The sequence below is a fragment of the Tribolium castaneum genome, chromosome 4 (assembly GCF_031307605.1).
Source record: "Tribolium castaneum strain GA2 chromosome 4, icTriCast1.1, whole genome shotgun sequence".
NCBI lineage: Eukaryota > Metazoa > Arthropoda > Insecta > Coleoptera > Tenebrionidae > Tribolium > Tribolium castaneum.
The window spans coordinates 3,559,269-3,581,495 of record NC_087397.1 but is presented as its reverse complement, the minus strand read 5'-3'; the positions used below and the strand labels follow the sequence as shown (position 1 = coordinate 3,581,495).

Here is a 22,227-nt window from a genome sequence, read left to right as displayed (position 1 = left end):
TAACACAGTACAAGCAGACATGAGAAGCTCAATACAGAAGCCAAAGTGGCAAAAAGTCCAGATTAAAAAATCCAAACAGCTTATCGTAAATACAGATTCTGTGGAAAGACTGAAATTCTTTTTGGAATTACCAAAGATTATTTAAAACGCAATTGACGTAAAATTAAGTTGGAATTACCTACTGATGTTTTTATTTTGCCTACTGTTCATTACTTTGAATATTTTTGTCACCGAACAATTCCTGAGATAATGCGAAAGAACCGCAATGGGCGCTCTGAACACGGTGGTGATTATCTCCAAACTCAGTGTTTAATTTCGCTTGATGCGTTTATATTCATGAATAATCATAGTAGATTAACAGAAATTCATTTACGCCAGATCGCTGCTGATAACATGTTTAACTCAAATGGACAACTTTGCTGGAGTAAATTATATGTAGCAGGATCGTAATGTTTACTCAAGCAAACGTGTGTGGCGTTGATTGCTTAGTCCACCTGTGATTGGTTTAATTATCCACGTTTATACACTAGGTACCGCATACCTACGCAAATAGAATATCAATGTCGGTGTTATCTTAACGGACGATCCTTTAATGCGTTGTTTAGTCGTAAAATTGCCTCGGATAGATTGAATCTGGAGATGGAGTTTCGCCAGTTTTGGAACCCTTGCACACCGACCGCAATCAATGCTAGTTACACGGCAATGACCATTCGTCTCTTTTCACGCGAGTCAGTGTGTGTATCGACGACAAAATGCGGCCATTTGCCAGTGAATGAATCAGGCGTGTCAAGGAGTTAATTCGCGTTATAAGCCTGATAAAAATGACAGTTTGCTTTGCACATGTCCTAGGTTTCAATTTGGGGGCGCGGAACAGTGATGTGTCCAATGATGACGTCCTGACAAATCGGATTTGGATCTGCGGAGGGTAGCCGACGTAGAGACAGACGCTGATTTACTGGATGCAGGAACCCCTATCAGTTTGATGATAACACAGATTGAGAGCGACGGACTATTGACACGTACAGGTGGATTTGCCGGTTCAAGTGGCTTAAGACGCAAATAAAGCCGATCTCGAGTCAAACTGCCAAATTATAACGACACCGAATCATGCCAAGTTCATTTAAATACAAAAACTTAACTTTTTTGAATCAAGAACTAAATAAATGTTGGACGAATTTAGACAGTTAGTTTAGCAAATTGCACACTTCCGCAGTTGGCTCCCGTTCTGTGTTTAGTGTACAATCACCTGCCATTTACCTCACAACTCTATACTTTAATTAAATCTATCAAAACTTTACTTCTTGCTTAATAGCCGTAACTCTGTTTTACTGCATCCAGGTCGTATAAAGTGAATTGGGAAGATCCAATGATTTTCATTTCGTCTTCTACGTCGATGAAATATTTATTTTTAATTAAATGCAAACATTCAAAGTTTCAATCGAGTTCAATTGACTACGATTCAATTTTGGCCGTTTGAACCTGAATAAATTTAGCTCTACGACTTATTTTGATAAGAGAGTTTATTCATATTGCTTTGTTCCTTATGGTAATTAGATTTGTTAAATGTTTAACGGATTATATTACGTGTTTCGTTCATTTGACAAAGGCAATGAATGAGTGTTGAGTTAATTCGAATAGCACGTCCGGCTCAATTAAAAATAATTAATCAAAATTTTGGTAGTTTCAGCTATTATGAAAATCCCACGTTTTAATGACAATATAATTGGCTTTTCCTAGCATGAAAGAGTGATTGATGGAGTTTGGTGCGTCCTAATCTTGAATACATTAGCAGATAATAACAGGTTGTGGCACCGAATCCACCAAACTTTTTTTTCAAACTGCGGTAGTACTTGCAAGTCCTCCCGCACTGTCCCTCATATATTACACGTCCGAAGCTGTTAAAGGGGATCCAATCACCCACTCCGCTTTAATTGCAGATTTACCAGCCAATCTGTCGTGTTGAATTAAAGTCGAGTTTAAGTTTTGACAGGTTTTTACCGCCAAAAACGCAGTAGTTTTTCATGCAAACGTCGCCACCGTAAAACAAAATGAAAAGAGTCTTTGAAATTGCGACGGGTTGTTTAAATTGCGGTTATCCTGGCGCTGAAAACTCGCATATCTCTTTTCTGACAGTTGACACATGGGAAATAAGTGATTTTTGCCGCGTTGCGATGTCTTCTATGTTATCGTGTTTCAGCTTTTACAGCTGACATTCGCTGATGAAATTTTCGCGTCTGTTGCATGCACTCTCGCAAAAACATTACACTAATTGTTGTTATGGGCATTATCTCAAACAGCGACGGTTAAAATGAACAGCAATTAGCCAATTCCGAGTCCCGGAGGTTCTTGACTCTCCACAAGCTCCACCAAACTATCAATTTTTGTTACTGCAGTTGCAGCCAAATTTCTGTTTTACTTCTTTGCATCAAAAATAGCCGTCGTAAAACATAAAGTTTTTAGTCATTAATAACCCGGCAAAAATAGCTCACACTAAGATTAATTATGAGAGAGTAACTAACGCATCTCCCGGAAGATTCGTAAAAATACTCGAGGTGTTTGCACGGAAACTGGAAATTTATTAGTCAAAGAAGAAAAAATCCTCACACTAACCACTGCAATTATATTTAAATATAATCAAAAAGTAAACTAAGCACCGTCTTTTTTATCGTTCCACACATGATTTTTTTAATTAAAAGAGCAAAATGTACATTTGGAGGCTGAAAGGTTTGTTTCGCGTCGAATTTTTCGCCACATTGGCAAGCTTTGTATCTGAAATTTAAACGTAAATGAAAGCTTCTCGACAAAAGAAATAATTTAACAAAATTGATGAGTTTTTAAAAACTTAAATAGGTAGAATCGATATTAGATTTATTTTATAATTAAGTCTGGGAACAAAGCCTTGTAATACTTTCGGGTGTTAATTGCGAGCCGGTAAGAGTGATGGTGTCTGCTCTAATGAAACAAAGTGCGACGCGTCGTACAAAAGAATAGTAAAAAGTTCCTTTGGTTGTTTTTGTCGGGTTCTCGATTTAAGGACTAATTTCGAGCACCTGCTGAAGTAAAAGCGATCAATAACCTCCTATCAGAAATAAATTACAAAGATCGAGTTAAAGTCAAGTTAGTTCGTTCGTTTAAAAATCCCTGACGTTTAATCGCTTACAGAATCTTACTACTGTAGGTAGTATTTCGCTGGGTTTTTACACACCTGCAAGTGCATGCAGACTTGTTATCTGTACAAACAATCCAGAAGAAATAACTCTCGGGATTTCTTCCTATAAAGCAACCGTTTCCTCATCATTCGTTGCGAAAGCATTAGCCCGACCTGTTGAGGATTTTTACGACAGTGCAGTAAAGCGAAATTATCGAGTGTGGATCTTTACATAAAGTGGCACAACGTCTTGCATCAAGCACCTGCTAATATCTGTAATATGCAGTAAAACGGCTCTGCGATACACTCTTGAGTGCTGTCGCTCAGACTCTTGTAGATGGCTATTTCTAAACTATCGTAACCGTAACAGTGCGGTCGAAGTGTTTGCATGCATATGGTAAATTCAATCTGCTCGGATATTGCTTTAGAACCTGACCTCTCGTGCATTTCAATAGAAATGAAGTTGCAAATACTTAGAAACTTGGGAACTTATGCAAGTTTCAGACCGGGAACGATGATAGTGAGGGAAGAGGATATTGTTGATTATGCATACAAGCGAGTTTGCTTTTAATTGTTCAACTTATACTTACTCAAACAGTAATAGAAATTTGAATGTTAATACTCATCTCTACCGAATTTCGTCTAATTTCATGCCAAAAAAGCCGCTTTTCTATATTACTTACCACTGGGAGGAAATTCGTAAAAGTACGCCGACCGTGGACTTAGACATCTGCAACAGAAAAATCAATTTCATTTAGGCGCACCCAAATCGCATGTTCATATAAATCGGGTTAATGTCTTTTTTCCCAAAATTTATAACTGCTCGAGCTGATAATGCTTGACTTGACAAATGTCTGGAGGGCGGACGCTAATTTAGTGCTTGCCCTTTGAACATATTAATACGAAAAGATGCAGTCATTTAATGAGACTTTTATTACTGCAAATGGCTAGATAAAATTTATCGATATGATGCGAGACGACTTACTTTTACGTCGCTTTTTTATCTCAAGGCAAAGACAAACTAATAGACTTCTACATCATCGAATTTGCTCCAGACATTTCAGCAAATTACTTCTCAGATATCGACACGATTGTCGTTTCTGTATAACAATGTGGAATAGTGCTGAAAAGTATCTGAATTCTTCAGACGATCATTTCCATCAAGACAAAGGATTTCGCTGCGAGAAGGATAAAAATTTATATGGACTCGGAGAATTACGAATCACGAAAATCGAAATAATGCAAATCACACCCGGAAGGTTTTCCCATCAATAACAAAATAATTAACCCCAGCCGAACTTAAAAGCAGTGCTAATCAGTAGAGGAAACTCGAAATATTTTCCCAGTTTTTATTTTTAGTTTTAGTTTTATGTAATGTTTCTGTATTCTAGTAGAGGTTTTAACTTCCTAAAAATGCGGTCTCTGCTAATCAGTGATCGCCTGATAGCCCAGGTGTTTGCCCGAGGCCCACCCTTAATTTATTCGCGACGGCATGCGACTGGTAATTCGGCCAAATTCTCAAACGAAATCCTGGCATTTTCTTTGCCTTTGTTTCCGTATTTGCTCGTTAAATCAAAATTGACATCGTCGCGAGCGCACGTATCCGTTACTGAATTCTGCAGCTCCTGTCTATTTCTGCGATGATTTCGACGTTTCAACTTCCAATACCATCAATAATTCCATATTTACTTTATAATGCAAATACGGTTTGCCCGATACGTGCAACCAAGTCCGCAACTCTTCAGACAATCAGACGGCAGCACGTAATAAGCTTTATGGCACGTTTTCGGAGAACAAATACGAATTCGGAGCTCCTTAATTGATATTGCGACAGAAGTTATGAGCTGCCGTTAGAAGAATCCCAATCAGGATGTGATAACCCGCGGTGAAAATCTCATAATGTCGCTGGCTTCGCCGTTTTTGTTTGCTTTGGACGAAGCTTTGTTAAAAGACGGTATTACGTGGTTTGTGGCGGCAAAACTTGTAATATAATTAAATAAATAAATAAGGAGCGTGAAGTCGCAACCCCAGCGGTTTTATATTCTCATTTTGACAAAATGCGAGCTGCGTAACGACGCTAATAAAATAAAACGCGATTGGATCTCCTCCACACTCGTTTCGGCGACTTGGCAACTCTATATTTTTACGGGAATTTAATTTACTCACGTTTGATAGTTGTGCTGGTGTTGTAATAATAGTGGCTGATGACTCGTGGGTGCTGGTCCCATTAACCTTTGCTGCTGCTGTCTTGCGATTTGTGCTCCAAATACTCCATATCCGAAGCCGTATATTTCGTCCTCCTCTTTATCACTCAAACAACTCGACGGCTGGAACAAGGAAACAAAATTAAATTGCATTATCTCTAAGAAAGCGGAATGCGGAACTTAGGTACGAAGAATTGCCAATTATTCACTGTGGTGCAGGATTCTAGCAACAAACGAATAACTTGATCTGCACTTTCCCCCGTTAGTAACTTCTTTTCTCTCTCAGAAATTTCAAAAACTTAAAAAAATACGCTTAACTGAAATACATTACCCGAAGGAAAAATTCAACAAGGCTGACAACGCAAAATACCCCGAAATACTTTAAGAATTTTGTAAACCAGAAAACCCTAAAAATAATCCCGTGTTAACATTAACACGAAATAGATCTTTATAAACTGCTGTGAATATTTGCGTGTGACACATTTTAGACATGAATGTGTCAGTAAAATCGTGACTTTCTTAAAAATAAACATCCTTTGCTTGAGGAAGATTTTGCGTCAATTTAGTTGTCAAAAGAGTCACGAATGCAAGCACAATAATTTCTTTTCATTCTGTTAGAAATCTTTTAGTCCTCGTGTCAAAAAGCAATATGCAAGTGGTTTTAGCACGACGTCGGAAATAGTAATAGCATTATTTGAGATGTTTCTAAATTAAGTTTTTTACATTATAATTTAAAATTGAGTTATACCTACCATAGTTATCTTCTTAATAGCCGTATCTCCCTAAAAAGCACAAAGCGTTGTATAACGGATTTGAAAAATACTACACATAAACTGTCGAAAAGTTTGAGCAAAAGTCATTCTGGCACAAACAGTTTTTGAAATAATTAACCATGCGTGAATCAATTTCATGCTCGAATCTCCCTGTTTCTCCTTGAACAGGTTAATTATGACAGAAACACATGCAGCTGATTTTCATTACTTCATTACAAAAAACAACTACCCCTGTGCGAATTGGGTTGCGAAGCGAAAATCTCGTTTAAGGCTCAACATCTCTTTTGCTTTTATTGCCTAATTTAATTTAGAAAAAGCTCTGTGCTGCTGTAATTTACGGTTGCAGAGCTTACGTTTGTGAATTAAAAACCGGCTGAAAATATGCCACAACTCACCGAATATTTTCCGGGTACGTAAATAGGCTGCGATTGTGATGACGTGAGACCATGTCCTGTTGAAACGGGTGTTCCACCTACAGGGCTGTAGTTGGCAGGTGGAGTGCCGGGCGTAATAGCACTCCGCTCCCGGGGTGAGGATTCTGCCCACTCAATACGACGCAAGTCTTCCAGATGACCCAAAACATCCCCGTAGTGGGTGCTAAATAAGTCGGCGTATCTGGACGCCAGCCCCTCGAGGTACCCGCGCTCGCCGTCCTGCGAACGAATTAATTTTGTCAGAAGGTGCTTAAACAAGTTATTGTAAGTAAACGTAATGTAGCGTGCGATGGCCCGGCGCATCCACCATATGTGACCCGAATAAATAGCGAAAATATTGACTCATTCTGCGCCTTTATTCAAATTTTTGCAATAAAAAGCGCCCCATGCGCGCGTACGAAACTGTCTGTTTATTTTCCTAACTTGGCAAGTTTTTCCAAAATGTTGCGTGTGTGTGTCGTGTAGTTTGGGGCGCCTTAGCAAGTTTCAAGCAACTTTATTTAAAAGGGAGCTTCATTAACATGTGAAGAGGGTGTTTGAGGGCAAAGGGTTGATGATATGCCGTACAAGCCGGTACTCGTCGCTTGCAACCTTTTCCTTGGAGTTTGAACCGCTGTTTGCCACGTGACACGCATTTGCATAGTTCTGTAATACGTCACTTAAAATTTGGTTTAATAAGAGACAGTTAATTAATACCAGAGAGCATATTCGCAGTTTACAAGTCAAATAATAAAGGAACTCCGCCGTTTGAGCCGCAAACAGTAAATTAACTCGTCATATTTCAACAAAAAAACTAAAACGAAACAAACCAATATTGAAGTTATTGCACATCTAGGAAATGACAGCGAGCACTTTTATATCAAACTCGTAAAAATTTTAATGGTTTTTAGAGCGGCTTATTGAAGTGCTTTGGAAAAATTTTAATATAGTCCAGGTGATCCCAGCTGGGAGAGCTTCAAGTTCATATTGCACGGTGGCGTGATGTTTTACTTGTAACATCGATTAGGTGGTATTAAAAACAGCAATTTCGTTAGAAACGCCGAGCTCTATTCCAGATTTCCCCCAAGAAAAATTAGTTAACTAAAAATTACCACCATTAACGCGAACCGTATATTTTTCCAAGTTCTGAATGACGCAATTTATCGACCGGCTCAAACCCTTCGTCTGTCGGACTGCCAATTCTGAGGTCGAACGTATTACAACTCTGGATAAAGATCGCTCATTACCAAATATTCGCAAGAACATAAACATGATTTTAACCCAAAATTATCGCACATTTAAATTTTATTCTTTAATTTGGATTTTGATTTAATCGTCTCGTACAAAATCGAAAACGAGTAAAGGAAGAGCTGGTAGAAAAAAATCTGTTGATTGATTTGAAATTAGCGAAATTTGAGAAAAAACTAAGAAGACGATGAATCCTAAATTAATGTAAGATCTTGATCAAAGTAACTAAGCACGTCTATTAGGATCCCCTTTGGGCCTTATTAAAACATAAACTGGAAGTTTGCGGTTCACCTGACCTGGCCATTGTTAATAGAAGTGGGGGCGTTTAATTTAAGTTTCCTTAAGTAAGTATCGCATTTGGCCAAGGAATCCATCCACTGACAATTTTTTTAATGAATTCGCATCGGCCTGCTCAAAGACCGCCAACTCGGTTTATAAGGAACAAGTGTCCCTTTGCGAGGACAATGAAGTTAAAGCGGCCATTATTGAGGACAAAAAGGACAAGACCGCAGGTCGGGTCAGCTTTGGTGAATTTTTGATGTTGGCCCTACATAAAAACAAATCGCGCGCCGCAATATAATGCTCGATTAAAGCCCAGCATGTATCTTAATTACTATCAGGAAAGTCATGAATATTATATTTTTAATTTGAGAGTAGGAGCCGAGGTGGGTTGATACGGCTCAGTAGCGTATAGTGGTGTGCTTTAGCCGAAATGAATATCAAGCCCTGCTCACCCAACCGTTATGCACCAAAATTGAAATATAAATGGTCGGGTAGCGACATCAAACAACGGCGTCATGTACAACCACCTTGACCGGAGGCTTACGATGGGCCGGACTACGTTTTCGGGCTCCAGGCCGAAAAATTTATTTTTATTTACTACAAAACAGAAATTCTGCTTCCTTTGTTGGGTTTCCAGGGCCAGGGCCGCTGAACAGACCGGCCCTGGTCAGAGCAGAGCAGCAGTTGAATGCCAAATTGGGAAAGAGATTTACCTAAGCCGGGCAGGAGTTGAGGAATTGCTGAAAGGACATGTGTTGCCGGCGTTTGTTGCTTTATCCGAACAGCGCGCTCCGATTTGTGCATTATCATCACAAAGCCAGAACAAACAAGCATAATAAAAACGACGACCGCCCGAGAGGCAGCCGCTGTTACAGTCGAAGATCATCGGCCCACACAGACTTCAAAAGCACGAATTTTAAATCCACAAAATAAAGCAAGCTCGCTATAATAAAGCAATTACGAACCGGGACGCGGCCTTTGAGAATTACGCTACCAAAGAATCATTAACCCGGTTTATCAAAATGCATCGTATTACAACAAACTCGCCTTTTTATTGCTTGCCACCTTTCATGTGCAGATATTTCAACTCGTACGGGTTTGTTCGCGGAAATATACGCGAACTGACACGCGCAAACATAGAAGAAAAACACTTTCCACCACCATCCCAATTTAAATAATTACAAAAATGCACATGCCAATAAAGAATCTTCGATATTATATTTCTTGATTGCTTTTAAGGATGATTTCATAAAAAGTAGATGGATGTAATTGCTGATTTGCTGCGAGATAATCTGGGCCAAAAGCATGGCCAAATAAATTTGTTTGTGTTGTTATAAGCACGTATTAAATAACTAGATTAAGAAGTCATCTTCGAGGAACACTCCGGACTCCCCGGGTCGTCAGCAATACTATAAATTGGATCAGCGTGGCTAATGGCATGCTGTACAAAGACAATAACAAAATTACATCATATTATAACAGCACCGACTGCGACGAGCTGTGCAATAAAATAAAAAAGTTTCATATCCGATTATGCAGCAAATGGAATGAAGACATTGTTGCACATACTGTTCGGAAATTAGCATACAAAGGATGTTGTGCTTTAACGTTTACTTGAGACAATGGAACATCTAGTTCTATTAAGGCTAGTCAACGCAAATAAAACAGCTCCATATACGAAACGTGCCGTAATATGCACTTCTATTTAGTATTTTACGCCCTGAGCTGGCGTTTAATTAAAAGATTCTTCAAACAAGATGTTTCTGATGCACATCAAATCTTAATTGAACGTTTAAAGGCAGCGCAGATAAATTGTGTTCATGTGCAAGATTGAAATTCTGCAAAAAACTAATTAATTAAGTACCTAGCTAAAAGTAATTGAAATTTTCGATTGACTTAATACACAGAGAAGTTTGGCAGACGTGCTCATATCGGTCCAGTTTAGTAAAACTGGGTCAAAATCTCCATTTAATCAAATTTGCATATTGGTTCCTTCGCAGTCAAATAGTACACAGCGATAAAATACTGCAGAATAAAGAACTGTTCCGATTTATGCATTACTCCAGCTTCCAGAGCCAGCGAAGCATATGGCAGGAGTCTCCACTAAATTAAGCAAATATCTGAACGCTAAAATTTAGTGAAAATGTGCTTAGGGCCGCTATAGTGCCCACGTTTCCGCTCAAGGAGTGGAGCTATTTCTACTTTAGTTCCTCTAATGGTATACATTATGAATAGCAGGAATACGTTTAATCTAAGCCGCAGCAGGCGAGCTTAGGGCCGCTTACGTCTTATTACAGTACTGCAACCTCTTAACTCGGAATATTCAAGTGAATCGTGTTTTGCAGGGATTAGCAATCTCTGTCACTTTACTCCAACTAACCCCAGTCGCCGTTTAATGCCTCTAGGTATGGTTTATTAATTAATGCGTCCATAAATCGCGTCAAAATGACGCCCTTCGAAACCAAACAAGTCGTTGAAATGTTGGAAAAGTTTTAATGCGCTTTCTGGCCACATAAATCCTGCGTGCATTTAAGGTAAGTTGGAAACAAATCCGAAATACCAATTTATTAAGCGAAAAGCAAATAACAAATTTAATGGCGAAATGGGGTAATTTATTGCCGGGCTGTAGAGAAAAACCGCTCCTAGTGGGTAAATTGCTGTGCAGAAGAAGCGTGGAGAATGTAGCGTGGATCATGAATTACTTTTCCCAGTTAATATCGCCTCATAATTACAATTCCATGGCAGGTCACGCATCTTATAAATTTCAAATGGCTTTTGAATTGTCCGAGATTCCGGATACTTTAAATATCACACCAAAGAGCCACAAATGATCATCTGGGCTAATTTCTGAAACCAGCGGAACCAACAGTGGCTCTACTACGATTCTGGTTCTCTTAAAATATTTTCTCTTGACACGTTTTTTGAAGATTTATGTTTGATCTTTGCCGAAAGCAGAAAACTTTCGATTGCCAAAAAATAGTGAACCTACTCAAGTCCTTCATAATTTTTTTGGTTTTCTCAAATTATTTCATCATTGAGATTACCTGCTGGGAAATATACCTTTGATGTCTCGATTGAAATGTGATAATAATTGCAATAAAGCTTGACTGACTAATTGCTTGTTTTGGAACATGCGCTTTGAGTTTAAAATAAAATGCTTTGTGGCGGTTTGGAAAATAATCCATCGATTAGCTGCGGCGCAATGGAAGCGTTAAAGTTATTCAAATTCGGGAATGTAAAGTGGTGTTTTCAGATCGTCCAAATATGGACAAAATCAACATAATATCAATTAACGCGTTTGGTGCCCAAACATCAAAGCAAGCAAGGTATAGATGAAAACGGTATGAATAAAAACGTCCACATTAGCATGTCAAAGAGCCAAAATAGCACGTGGACCAAACTTAATCAATATTAGAAATAGGAGCGTGTTCAGGTGATAATGAAAACAATTAATAAAAACGTCGCATCCACGCACCACTTTCAGATAAATCTGCATTTTTGCATCGGCCTGAAAATTGTCATGTGCCAGTCCACTGAAATAAAATGAATTCCACGTGAGTCATTAATAATGCAAAAATTGCACACGCATTCAAAAATTCGCGTCATTTCCCCCAGATCTGTAATTATTTAAAACGGGTTTCAATTATTTTATGGAGTTTTTATGCCGGCACGTTTACATTGTAAATTATTCGAGTCATAAATCTTTCCACTTAGAGCCACTGTTGACAAGTCATAATTCAAAACATATTTTTGTCGCCGTAAACTAGTTTCAAATGAACTGTTTGTCTAGCGCGCCCGCACACAACCAAAAATCAAATGTTTAACGGAAACTTATGCCAAATCGAAGCTTTATAGATAATTGGCACTCAGCAGCAGGCCGAAGTCAATTCCCGCTGCGTCCAGTGGTCACTCCAAAAAGCTCCGCTATCGCTTTCAAGCTCATCAGAAAGCTTTCATCGAACCAAACTCCAGCAGAGTCCGTCCCAGTCCGCATACAAACCAAATTGGATTTCCAACTTATCAGTAAGCGAAAGGAACATACAAGATTTAGCCCCGTGCCTATTAACCTGCCCGCTAAATAAATTTTGGATAACTTTAATTTAGTTTGGCCGATCCGGGCGGATATGCAAGGAGTATTTAGTTATTTAAATTACTGTTGTCACATGCATCAATCTCTGTGCGCACATGCCGACGCTGATTTTAAAGTGAAATGTAATTTCACCTCCGACACGTGTAAAATTTACCTAATGCTTACAGTCTTATATAAATTCGCTTCTCCTCAGACAAAGATATGTTCCGGCTCTGTTCGCTCCGGCTTTTTAATAGCATGGAGTCGCAGATGCACCGTTTTATACAAAGCTGTTGTGAATGTTGCATATCCACACAGCTTCACTTTAAAACAAACCGCTCCCGGTATCAGCAATATTTAATTTTACTTCTCGAAAGCCTCAAATCGTCTTTTCTTCAAAATATAGATGATTAAAAGGACGTTCCAACGATAGTTCTCGGCAAAAATCACTTTAAACTTAAACATTTTCTACACTTTAAAGGGCTTGAAATCCTTCTGAAAGCAGTGAAAAGTGCATGGCTTAACTCTGTTGGGTTTCGGTACTGTTTTAATTTTTGCTCCAAGTACTATATTCTCGAAGAAAATGGCTAAACCTATTAAATTTTACCTTTTTTTACTTTTTAAACGCCAAATATAAGAGATAAAACAAATTATTTGTGAAAGAGACAAATGGAAAATCACTTTTTAAGTTGTACCCTTCATTACGTAGATTTTTGTAGAAAATAAGATAAAATATACTTTGCAGGAAATGCACCACAATATAACAACTACTGCGCACGAAATGTGTGAGCCCATGGTTTTGGCCGTAACGGCAAATCCTATTAAAAATATTATTTCAATTTAACAATTCCGCTAACGACTGAATGCAGCGATTAAAAATAATCGCTTAAAAGCATCGGCTGCTGGCTGCTACTTCTCTGATTACATGCAAAAAATCGGTGTGAGTGCGAAACAGGGAAAGCGATGTTGATATAAAGGATTTGAGAAAAGCTTCGCTAAGGTACTTACTATTAAAGCCTAAAATAAAACAATATTTCCAGACAGAAATTAAAATATGGTTGTAATTGGGAGGATACTAATTGTGGGAAGTTCGAGAAATTAAGGTAACATCGTTGTCACAACTATTATTAAGACAAATTATGCGATGCATTCTTGGAGTTTATTAGGCGTGGAAGGTTAGAAATTCGTCGGAAAAGTTAATTGTAATGAAGATCCGTCCGTGAGGACGTCATTAGACGGTCGCTTTTCTCTAGCCACTCGTTTTAATTTAATTTAATTAATGAGGAATGTTTTATTCTATTGGAATGTGTACTTCCTTATCCTAACAAGGCAAATAGTAAAAAACGCGAGTAATATATTCAAAAAGGAGCGCTATTAACCCCCAAGTAACCGCAGCCAGAACTAATGAGTATAATCACCAAACAAGCCAAAAAAATGCAATTCATACAACTTGAATCAGGACCTTCTCGCAATTTCTCTCGGCGACATAAAAACTTCTAACTACGTCTTGTTCCAGCTAGATTTTACACAGCGAAAAAAATTAATTAGTTTCTTCAGAGTTAGACGACGCTACGCGAAATTTCGCCACTCGAGGGCACTGTAATGCAAAAAATACACGAATTCAACGTGTCCTCAAGCGGTCAAATTGTAGGGTAATGCTTGAGACGGCCCTTGAAACTGTTTGAAGGAAGCAACAGACTCTCATCAAGCTGCATACTTGCAATCTTTCATACACTCGAGTTTAAAAGTTAAGCCGTGGTAAAGACTGTTTGCTCAAATCAATGATCGATAACAATCCCTGGGCGCGCTATACCCTCTCATCATAAAAAAGCTTCAAACAGAACACAATCAGATAAATTTGAGGATCTAGTTCGAAAAACTGCCATCTCAGCTTCACTTCCTACAGCGGACCCAAAATCGTCCGATACAGCCTCAGACTACGACCTTTAAACTTGAAACGATAATATTTCGCTCGTGTCATTGAAGCTGACCGAGCATAATGAGGGCAAATTGTTAGAAAATTGGCTTATTAAAACGCATTGTGTCCCGTCAAAGCTCTTACAATAATAAGGGTTAAAGCCCATCAATCACACTATTAATGCGCGATTTCTAAAGGGTCGGTTAATGAAGTTACGTTTTATCAAGTTCCTTGGGTGTGTGCCAAAGGAAGCAAGCAACTGTGTCAACTCATTTGCTTTGGCCTCAGAACGGGACACTACTGTTGCAAAGGGACGAGTGCCGGTTAATGTGGACACTAAATCTTGTGCAAGTTTTATTCGGTGGAATTTCCTGATTGGGTTTATACGCCGCATGGATCCATACATTTGAGTGCCTTCAAGAGGCAGGATTTAAGAAATAGGCGAATTCCGCAGGAATCAGATTTAAGAATGACTTCGCAACTTTATTTACTCTCGAATATAACAAAAATAACTTGTTTATGTTGCTCGCTTTTCCTCCGTTTAGTCCGTTTTCATAACCGTTCTGTTCGGCTCCGTAGAATCAGCCTCTCAACTTGTCGTACAGTTTTGGTTCTACTTTTATTATTCCGTTATCGACCACTTTTAATGCAGTTTATAATTGTGTTACCCGTTGTAATAGTAAAATCGAAGTATTGATTGTTTCTCCTTTTTGAAGTTAATTAATTTCCAATTAATGTTGCATCCCCCGACTCGCCGAGGCAGGAGCGTCGCCTGGCTTTTATTAGGGCGAAAAAATGACGTTGTCATTAAAGCCGGTAGCGATATTAAAAGCTGAAAAGCCGCGCAAATAACATTTTAAAAGAGATGAAAATTCGGCCTGGCAAGGATTAAATATAAGTTGTAAAAGTCAAAGATATCGCTTGAAAGTTAAAAATCTCATCGGCAAACCTCCGAATTTCCACTTCTAAGGAATATCTCCGAGGATCTGCATTAAAATCCTCATCTTTTTAATTCATCAAAGCGAAGTAAAATTCCGAACTCCGTCGTCGGTTAACCACTCTGCGAAGTGGTCATCGGCCAGTTCAAAGCACATTTCGACGATCCCAAGCGTAAAAAAAGGGACGTACCTTGCGAGGTTAAACAGTGGGGAACGAGAAGGACTAATCAACGAGCACACCGGCATGAGAACTTATCCACTTACGTACTAATTATTGCAGGTTTAATGCGCTCACCCCTTGAGCAACTGCATGCCGAGGGTCGCACGTACGCAGAAACTAATTGTTAAAACAGTAATGTTAGCATTGTCCACAGCGGCAAATTTATGCATTAAAACTTCACCTGCATTTAAAGCAACCGCCCCAACTTGAATGCATGCTAACAACAGACGCACCGGTTAACCACTCAATTAAAATGGTCTCATTCAAGCACAAACGGCTTGCAAGAAGTGAGAATTATTTTGTCCCAATCCAGAAATCTTCAAAAATGAAGTATGCAAGCGTCGAGTTTCTACGATGCTCTCGCAAGCACACAGAAAATGTACCGAAGGAGGAAGAGTATTTGTGCCGAGTTAATGAAGTTGGGAATAAATTGCTTTATAAGGAAATTCTTAAAGAAAGCCACAAGAAGTGATGCTGTAACTAATTTAAATTAAAATCAAACTTTTGGTGTTCCTGAAACCACAACTGCATGCCGTTACCTTACGCAATTCTTACTGTTAAATGTACAATAGACACAAAGTGGGTTCCAGACCACAAAATAAGCCTGGTCTTAATTTTTGCCCCAGCTACAAGCTTTTGCTCTTATTCTGTTCTTTAGCATTGTAAAAAAATTATATCAATGCATTATTAGGGCGCTAGGGGACAATGACCAAGTCGTTACACTGCCCCTAAATCTGCTGACATTGCTGCACTTATTATTGGCTTTCTTAGCCCCACTGCGTCTGTAGATTTTTCAGGATAAAGTTGTTTTAATAACAAACTACTCATTTTTTTTGGTTTTCTAATAATTGTGAATGGACGACTATAAATTTTGAAACTTCTAGTTGTGTCCAGAATTTGTTCCGCGTAAAATTATTGTATCGGGACCGCCGAAACCGCCAGTAATCCTATCTTTCGGCCGAATCTGAATTGAATCGGGAGTTATACTCGGGTGTATCGTCGCGCCAATTTATCGCCAACCGCGGGCAATTTCCGGAAACTTAATGTTCCATTTTCATAGCCCATTGCGAGACGGATTTGTCCTGAAAAAATGACCTGAAGAAAATATGGTCAAAATCCCCATGGCGTCATTAAAAGGAGTTGCGTGACGTGAAACCGGAAACTAAGTCAATTCAATCATCGCTGAAGGACGGACCTTTCGACCCGACTCGTCCGCCAACTCGATTACCAGCTTTAAGCATCGGTTTACTTTTTATTCCGGTGAGAGTAAGAGTCCGGATAATCGGGCAGATGATGCTTTTGGGGTGTGCGGTGGTTAATGCGCTAATGGCACCGTTATTACGTCTAATGTGATGCTGGAGGGATCGTTTATATTGTGACTGGTATTATATTATTTCGTTCAGGTGCTGCTTTAATGATACGGTTTCTTCCGAGCCACGTTTGTAACCCGCTAGGTTACAAGGAACATGCACGACTCCTTATTACAGAGGGCTGTCAGTTAAGTGCGAAACGGGAAAATTAGGAAGTCAGTTCGTGTTTCCTAGTCTGCACGTGCTCGGGACCTCGTATCAACCGTTAATGCCTAGGTAACCTTTAAAACATTGACTTATTTCAGCCTTAGCCATTGTTCCTAGACGATAAATTGCCAAGACGCTTAATATTGTTTACGGTCCATCGGATAATCTATGAACAGTCGCCGAGGTATAATTTGTTTTGCAACTTTATGTTTCTCGTTTGTTCCGACCAATAAACTCCAGGGTTGCATCTTGAAATTGTTTACAAGTGAGCTAAAGGCATTAATGGCTTCTCTCTCTTGACTTTAATTTAGAGCACATTCTTAGCAAATTAACAATCAAAATTCATTCAACTTAAAGAAGGGTTTTAAACTCAAACGATTTCGCTCAAGCTTGAGACGGCGTTCGCAAAAAATTCCCTTTTATTGGAATACTTGTTTTCTGTTTATTACGCGTCGTCAAGTTGTCATCAAAGTTTCTTCAATTAATTTCTTTGCCGAGATGACTTAACATCGCACGAAATTAATGCTCCCATGATGGCAACTCTCTTAATGGTCCATAACCAGTTAATGAAGTCATGGAGCAGCCAAATGAGGCTAAAAGTACAAGCTGGATTGCGTGAAGTGTGTGCTTGAAATCGCATTAAATTACCTTTGATAATGTTATTACCTCGTCTCCGCAATTATAAATTTCTGAAGCAGTTCATGAAAAACCTGAATTTTATTTTATAACTTTGAAACAAGCTACAATCTAGTAGGTTTTGTAAAATTTGATTTTTTGATGGAGTTTCCGTTTTCTGCGTTTTTGGCTCATCTATCACTTGCCCTTTTCTCTAATTTCCCTTCCTGTTGACGCTGCAGATGGTGAATTTGATCGAACAGTTAGCACAGAGCTCATTGCAGCGACTCTAACTAACCGCTCGGCCTTTCCGTGTAACTCGTATTGTTTGCTTGCAAGTTCTGGTAACATTCTTAACAAAATTACATCAACAAGGCAGTCACGTTCGGATTCGTTTCCCTTCCACGTGTGTCAATTTTCGAAAGAGAGGATCACATAAAATGCATTTTAAAAAGTTGACTCGTAACCAGCAAGAGACATCCAACTTTCTAATTAGTAAGGAAACATCCGTACTAAGCCCTGAGATAGACTGTACCAATTAGTAAGTTCTTGTACGTTCAAGTCATACATGGGTTTTTAAATTGAATAAGTCAACCAATCAGCTAGAGGAGAAAAACTTCGCCTCAGGCGGTACGAGGCTAGGGCTCCAAGTTTATTTCATTCGTTACGTTCACTTGTTTTGATTATCTCTCCTCTTTTTATGATTTTGGTTGTAATTAAATGAATCTATAATTGCGCGGCTTCCGAGAAATATAAAATTTTAATTAAGTAATTCCGTGGTTTCGTATTCGTGGTTCGGAGTTAATCCATTATTCCGGTAACGGAAATAAATTGCCCGGTCATAAAATTTCGCGTCAACATATGTCCTGGAAGAGAGATCCCTTCGTTTCAGCTGTCTGTGCATTTTATTTGTAAAGTATAATTTGTTGGGCGAAAAAGTCTCTTCCAGCCCGGCTTCACTCCGCATTTCTTATTGTCTGGATTCCCAATTTGTTAGCCGGGAATTCGGCTTCCTGCTTAACAAACGGAGCAACACTGACTAAACATGGATGTTCGTTTGTGATTTGTGCACGTAGGATGAACGCATATAAATAAGGATTTCAGTCGGGGGAGGATGACAAAGTGTGATCCACGTTCAGGTATGTGACTTAAGAAAAAAAATTTATAATTGGATCCGCGACGGCCTCGCTGCTTTGACAAATAGGTGCGAGGAAACCTGGAAATTGGATCCCCGACTCATCGAAGCTGCTTTTAACATAATTAAAACCATGGTTGTGTCTAAGTTTTTCTGTTTCCCGTCGTAGTTTTATTTCAGATGGGTTAATGTTCAATGATCTCGAAACTTTGCTAAACTAGGCAAAATAGTTAATAAAACTAAAACGTCTACTGGGGTTTACTCCACTTGAAACTTCGGGCTTTTAGGGCTTTCGGAGGATTTTGATCATTGTTATTCTTGGTATTTTATTAGCGACTTTATATTGGGGGAAATCGTTTAAGCAGTTTAATCAGGAACTACAAAGGCTTAAACAAAATTAATTTGGCATATTCCGATCGCTGTGTAAAATAATTCGTTGTTGCATATTTCACTGAACTTGCAGCTGCTTGTCGGAGCAACACGTTATTGATATTCATGAAAATTTGGGGCAGCTTGCGTGTGGTAGCAAAGTCATCACATTTCAGGAATGCTTTCTATGCTTTACGGGATGTATCGTTCGTGCTTTGGAAAATTCGATTCTTGTGTCTGTCAGAACGGGAATGAAAGAGGCGCCACTGCAGCGATATTTGTTTGACAAGAAGCTATCAAGGAAGGGCCAGATCGAGAGGAGTGCAACGCGGAAACGTGATGGGAATTCGCAACGGTAAACATTTCCCATGCGAGTCGGGAATAAGGTCTGGCTTAATATTGCGGGAGAGCCTGCAAATGGAAGAACGGGAAAGAACGATTAATATCAAACCAAGACAGGAGCTACAAAAGGGTGCAAATGAAATGAAACGGCGACTCCTGAAACATTCAGAAAGCTGAAAGGTGATGCCATAAAACCAGAAGGATGGCCATAAATCTGCGGTACCTGCAGGTGACATCTTCGTTACGAAGGGCGCTTGTTAGACGCACTCGAGGAACAGCGGCTCTGCGGACAGGGATTTCATAGTTTCTTTTAGTTGAATCCCCCAGGACGCGCCAGGGCCGGGTTAGCCAGCCCAGCATTCAACAAAAGAAGAGGAGAGAAAAAATTGTTTTGTGTAGACATTACTAATGGAAAATAAATGAATTAATGATATTTTTTGTTTCATTTGAAATATAGTAATTTGAAAATAGTTGACAAATATATAAGTAAAGACTTGTCTCATATACATTTAATCAAATTATTATTATTTATTTTTATGTATCTTCCACCAAACAAAAATGGCACAGATTATTGTCTTAGACAATAGTAGCGGAAAAGTGCTTTAATGTTGCAAAATGTCTATAGATCGGGTAAATTACCCCGAAAAGCATTTTCCGGCCCAGCCCGGCCCTGCCGAGCGGGGCCTTATACTTCTTAGCGAAACGACGCCACCTGGGAAATTCGTCGGTGGGTCGTCAGATACACAAAGCCCGGATATCCCTCGTTATCATAGTTGTAATCCCGGGCGACCAAGAACGCGAATTTTTCAAATGCGATGGTAAATAAATTCGAGTGTTACAAATCTACATCTGCAAATAAAGCCAAAAAGTCATGGATAAAACCATCCACTTGTCCGACGACTCGATAAATCCGCTCTTTTTCTACCTAAAACAACGGAGCACGGTGTGTTTCCAATGTTTTGAAATGTAAATGCTTTAAGAGCAACCAAACCGGAATGACCGAGTGGACGGGCTTTTTCTTTGAGTGTGTGAGGGGTTAGTTAATGCAACCGAAGGGCGGGTAATTATATTCATGTCATGTCGACATGTCACTTTCATAAAGCGTGCATCGGTGGACATTTTTGCGGGGGAAGCCTGGGGGAAATAGTGCAACACGCATTCCGCAATCAATCACGAAAGAGGGCTGATACCGGAGACCAACGTCACACTCTTGAATTTCTACCATTGCGTGATCATTTTTTGATAACTTTTACGGCACAATGATAAGCAAAGTATTCCACCTGACGTTCCACTATCAATTCGATATCACAGTGGAAGAAAACGAATTCTCGGATTCCATTTATTCGTGGAAATATTCCGATAAACACTGAAAAAGCATGCCGGGAATTTGTAATAATTTACCTATTGATAACTTTAACGACGCTTGGAAATCACACACAGCTACGACAACCTGTGTTCCAGAACCAGAATGAAGAAGGAAAGAAGAAACAATCACTATAAAGTTTTTTTTTGTTTAAATACTTCTTGGTTAAGCTTCAACCGTCGAAATAAATATTTTTCTTTTAATAAATGTTGTTTTTATTAACCTTACACCAGAAATTTTCTTTTCGATCTTTCGTCTGTCTAGCATTCTAAGTTGAGTTTTGAGCATTTCGTTCTGCTTTTTGCAATCGAAATCTAAATATGACTGAAATTCTGAACTAAAAACTAGACCAGACTTTCTCCGTGTCGGGTATTCCGGGCGGCGCGGAAGGTAAAAGTTGATGTTGTCGTAGACGAAGTAAGGAAACGTGTATACGCCATAAAGCAACTTAATATTCAGTTCGCACCCCATAACTCCATTTCAGTGGGGTAGGGCAGTGGAAGAGTACATTTTAATTAAGTTATTTAGACCCCATTAAGTGAACATTTGTCAGCTACATCTTGGGTAAAGGGTTATAAAACGAGAGTCCTTGCTCCCTTCATAAAGAAAATTACAATCTAGAAATACAAAATAAAGTCAGCTCCACGAAACTAGGTTAAAGTAACGCCGAGCTTTCGCACACCAGAAGAAAACTTCGCGTCGTTAAGCGGCGATAAAATTTTTATTGAAAATTAAAACGTCTTCGCTTAATAAGGGATGATATTTTATAGGTTTACGGGTGCGTTTGTGTTTACGAACAAAGGGAGCCGAATCAAAATTCAGTTTGCATAATTCAACCCGACGTGTGCTAGTTTATAGAGACGTTCTGATGAATGGCGCCCTTCCGTCTGTCACGTTTTTGGCGGAGGCGCCGTGATTGATTGATGCAGAGCGTATTAACATAAACAAAAATGTGGCAAATTTTAGTGGCAATTATGCAAAGTCGTTGGATGTTGTATGCACATTTGGTCTGCATGTCCGACAATAGCTAAGAGACATAACGGCCATTGTCAGCAAGTACTTGTACACCGTCACTTTACTCTGTATTGGAAGAGTTCCTACGAGGCCAACGAACACAAAACAATCCTTGTCGAAGGCTCGCATTAACTAATAGTGAACTTTGCAAAGTACACAACGGGAAAAGGTTTTAAATTTGCAAGTCTATGTTGCATAATCAAGCGAATGAGTGAAAAAGTTGCCTTATTGAAAGAAAACGCCGCGCCACAATGAAATTTTCATAATACACTTTAATATTCATACATTTTGGCGAAATATTCTTAATGTGGAGCGGCAAAGTGGTTGGAAATACGAAATTTGTATTTACATTAGTTATCTGTAAATCCGCCAGCGGCTGAAGTGCGGAGCGCTGAAAAAACTCTCCGACAGAAAGATTTCAATAAATTTACATAGACTGTCAGTTTTTATTAGTTTTCTTCGGGTTATTTCGAATCCCATTTATTTTTATTAGCCCTCTATGGTTCACATAGCTCGCTAGAACATTACGTAATTGATTTTTCCCGAACTAATTCGACCGGAATGCGCCGAATACAAAACACGATATCGGACTTGAGACCACCGTCTTACGAGGCGCCTCGTTTATTTCCTTATCTTTTTAATTGCTCCTCCACAGCTGG

At 39.1% G+C, this 22,227-nt stretch overlaps 1 protein-coding gene across 7 annotated transcripts in view; it reads right to left on the bottom strand.

Moving 5' to 3' along the window:
* Nucleotides 1-22,227, bottom strand: part of LOC661711 (uncharacterized) — a 130,043-nt gene that overhangs the window by 15,632 nt on the left and 92,184 nt on the right. For 6 of the 7 annotated variants that reach the window (XM_015985285.2, XM_015985286.2, XM_015985287.2 and 3 more), the window contains exons 2-5: nucleotides 6,521-6,778; nucleotides 6,105-6,134; nucleotides 5,315-5,475; nucleotides 3,832-3,878 (exon numbers count right to left, since the gene is read on the bottom strand). In XM_015985285.2, the coding sequence (XP_015840771.1) occupies nucleotides 3,832-3,878; nucleotides 5,315-5,475; nucleotides 6,105-6,134; nucleotides 6,521-6,778 (496 nt within the window). The remainder of the gene's footprint in view (nucleotides 1-3,831; nucleotides 3,879-5,314; nucleotides 5,476-6,104; nucleotides 6,135-6,520; nucleotides 6,779-22,227) is intronic. The other variant, XM_008203363.3, reaches the window with a different exon arrangement.